Consider the following 2,676-nt stretch of genomic DNA (forward strand, 5'->3'; position numbering starts at 1 on the left):
TAAGTCTCTTTGTAGGTCTCTAAGAACTTGCTTTAGGAATCCAGGTGCTCCTGTATTGGGTGCATATATATTTAGAAGAGTTAACTCTTTTGTTGCATTGATCCCTTTACCATTATGTAATGCCCTTCTTTGTCTTTTTTGATCTTTGTTGGTTTAAAGTCTGTTTTATCAGAGACTAGGATTGCAACCCCTCCTTTTTATGCTTTCCATTTGCTAGGTAAATATTCCTCTATCCCTTTATTTTGAGCCTAAGTGTGTCTTTGCACATTAAATTGGTCTCCTGAATACAGCACACTGATGGGTCTTGACTGTTTATCCAATTTGCTCTTCTGTGTCTTTTAATTGGAGCATTTAGCCAATTTATATTTAAGGTTAATATTGTTATGTGTGAAATTGATCCTGTTCTTACGATGCTAGCTGGTTATTTGGCCCATTAATTGATATAGTTTCTTTATGGGGTCGATAGTCTTTACAATTTGGTGTGTTTTTGCAGTGGCTGGTACTGATTTTTCCTTTCCTATTTAGTGCTTCCTCCTTGTAAGGCAGGCCTGGTGGTGACAAAATCTCTCGCCATTTTCTTGTCTGTAAAATATTTTATTTCTCCTTTGCTTATGAAACTTAGCTTGGCTGGATGTGAAATTCTGGGTTGAAAACTCTTTTCTTTAAGAATGTTGAATATTAGCTCCACTTTCTCCTGGCTTGTAGGGTTTCCACAGAGAGATCTGTTATTAGTCTGATGGGGTTCCCTTTGTGAGTAACCCGACCTTTCTCTCTGGCTGCCCTTAACATTTTTTTCTTTATTTCAGCCTTGGTGAATCTGATGATTATGTGTCTTGGGGTTGCTCTTCTCGAGGAGTATCGTTGTGGTGTTCTCTGTATTTCCTGAATTTGAATGTTAGCCTGCCTTGCTAGGTTGGGGAAGTTCTTCATAATATCCTGAAGAGTGTTTCCGAACTTGGTTGCATCCTCTGTCACTTTCGGGTACACCAATCAAACATAGGTTTGGTCTTTTCACATAGTCGCATATTTCTTGGAGGCTTTGTTCTTTCCTTTTCATTTTGTTTCCTCTAATCTTGTGTTCATGGTTTATTTCATTAAATGGATCTTCAATCTCTGATATCCTTTCTTCCATTTGATCGATTCGGTTCTTGATATTGTGTATGCTTCACCAAGTTCTTGTGCTGTGTTTTTCAGCTCCATCAAGTCATTTATGTTCTTCTGTAAACTAGTTATTCCAGTTAGCATTCCTCTGACCTTTTTTCAAGGTTCTTAGCTTCCTTGCATTGGGTTAGCACATGATCCTTTAGCTCAGAGGAGTTTGTTATTACCCACCCTCTGAAGCCTACTTCTGTCAATTTGTCAAACTCATGCTCCATCCAGTTTTGTTCCCTTGCTGATGAGGAGCTGTGATCCTTTGGAGAAGAGGCATTCTGCTTTTTGGAATTTTCAGGATTTTGCACTGGTTTTTTCCTCATCTTCATAGATTTATCTACCTTTGGTCTTTTATGTTGGTGACCTTCAGATGGAGTTTTTGTGTGGACGTCCATTTTGTTGATGTTGATGCTATTTCTTTCTGTTTGTTAGTTTTCCTTCTAACAATCAGGCCCATCTGCTGCAGGTCTGCTGGAGTTTGCTGGAGGTCCACTCCAGACCCTGTTTGCCTGGGTATCACCAGCGAAGGCTGCAGAACAGCAAAGATTGCTGCCTGCTCCTTCCTCTGGAAGCTTTGTCCCAGAGGAGCACCCACTAGTTCTAGCCAGAGCTCTCCTGTATGAGGTGTCTGTCGACCCCTGCTAGGAGGTGTCTCTCAATCAGGAGGCACAGGGGTCAGGGACCCACTTGAGGAGGCAGTCTGTTCCTTAGCAGAGCTCAAGTGCTGTGCTGGGAGATCCACTGCTCTCTTCCAAACCAGCAGGCAGGAATGTTTAAGTCTGCTGAAGCTGCTCCCACAGCCACCCCTTCCCCCGGGTGCTCTGACTCAGGGAGGTGAGAGTTTTATTTGTAAGCCCCTGGCTGGGGCTACTGCCTTTCTTTCAGAGATGCCCTGCCCAGAGAGGAGGAATCTAGAGAGGCAGTCTGGCTACAGCAACTTTGACCCATTTTGAACTTCCCAGTGGCTTTGTTTATACTGTGAGGGGAAAACCACCTACTCAAGCCTCAGTAATGGTGGATGCCCCTCTCCCCAACAAGCTCGAGCATCCCAGGTCGATATCAGACTACTGTGCTGGCAGCAAGAATTTCAAGTCAGTGGATCTTAGCTTGATGGGCTCTGTAGGGGTGGAATCCACTGAACTAGACCACTTGGCTCCCTGGCTTCAGCCTCCTTTCCAGGGGAGTGAACAGTTCTGTCTCACTGGTGTTCAGGCACCATGGGGTATGAAAAAAATTCCTGCAGCTAGCTTGTCTCCCCAAATGACTGCCCAGTTTTGTGCTTGAAACCCAGGGCCTTGGTGGTGTAGACACCTGAGGGAATCTCCTGGTCTATGGGTTTCGAAGACTGTGGGAAAACTGTAGTGTCTTGACTGGATAGCTATGTCCCACAAGGCACAGTCCCTCATGACTTCCCTTGGCTAGGGAAGGGAGTTCCCTGACTGCTTGCACTTCCCAGATGAGGCAACACCTCACCCTGCTTCTGCTTGCCCTCCATGGGCTGCACCCACTGTCTAACCAGTCCCA

The 2,676-nt window shown here is 44.6% G+C and overlaps 1 protein-coding gene across 1 annotated transcript in view; it reads left to right on the forward strand.

Moving 5' to 3' along the window:
• Window positions 1–2,676, forward strand: part of COL24A1 (collagen, type XXIV, alpha 1) — a 438,816-nt gene that overhangs the window by 71,575 nt on the left and 364,565 nt on the right. Inside the window, exon 8 of the mRNA XM_011982146.1 lies at window positions 2,444–2,455. Coding sequence (XP_011837536.1) covers window positions 2,444–2,455 — 12 coding nt within the window. The remainder of the gene's footprint in view (window positions 1–2,443; window positions 2,456–2,676) is intronic.

This window comes from Mandrillus leucophaeus, unplaced genomic scaffold (genome assembly GCF_000951045.1).
Source record: "Mandrillus leucophaeus isolate KB7577 unplaced genomic scaffold, Mleu.le_1.0 Scaffold235, whole genome shotgun sequence".
NCBI lineage: Eukaryota > Metazoa > Chordata > Mammalia > Primates > Cercopithecidae > Mandrillus > Mandrillus leucophaeus.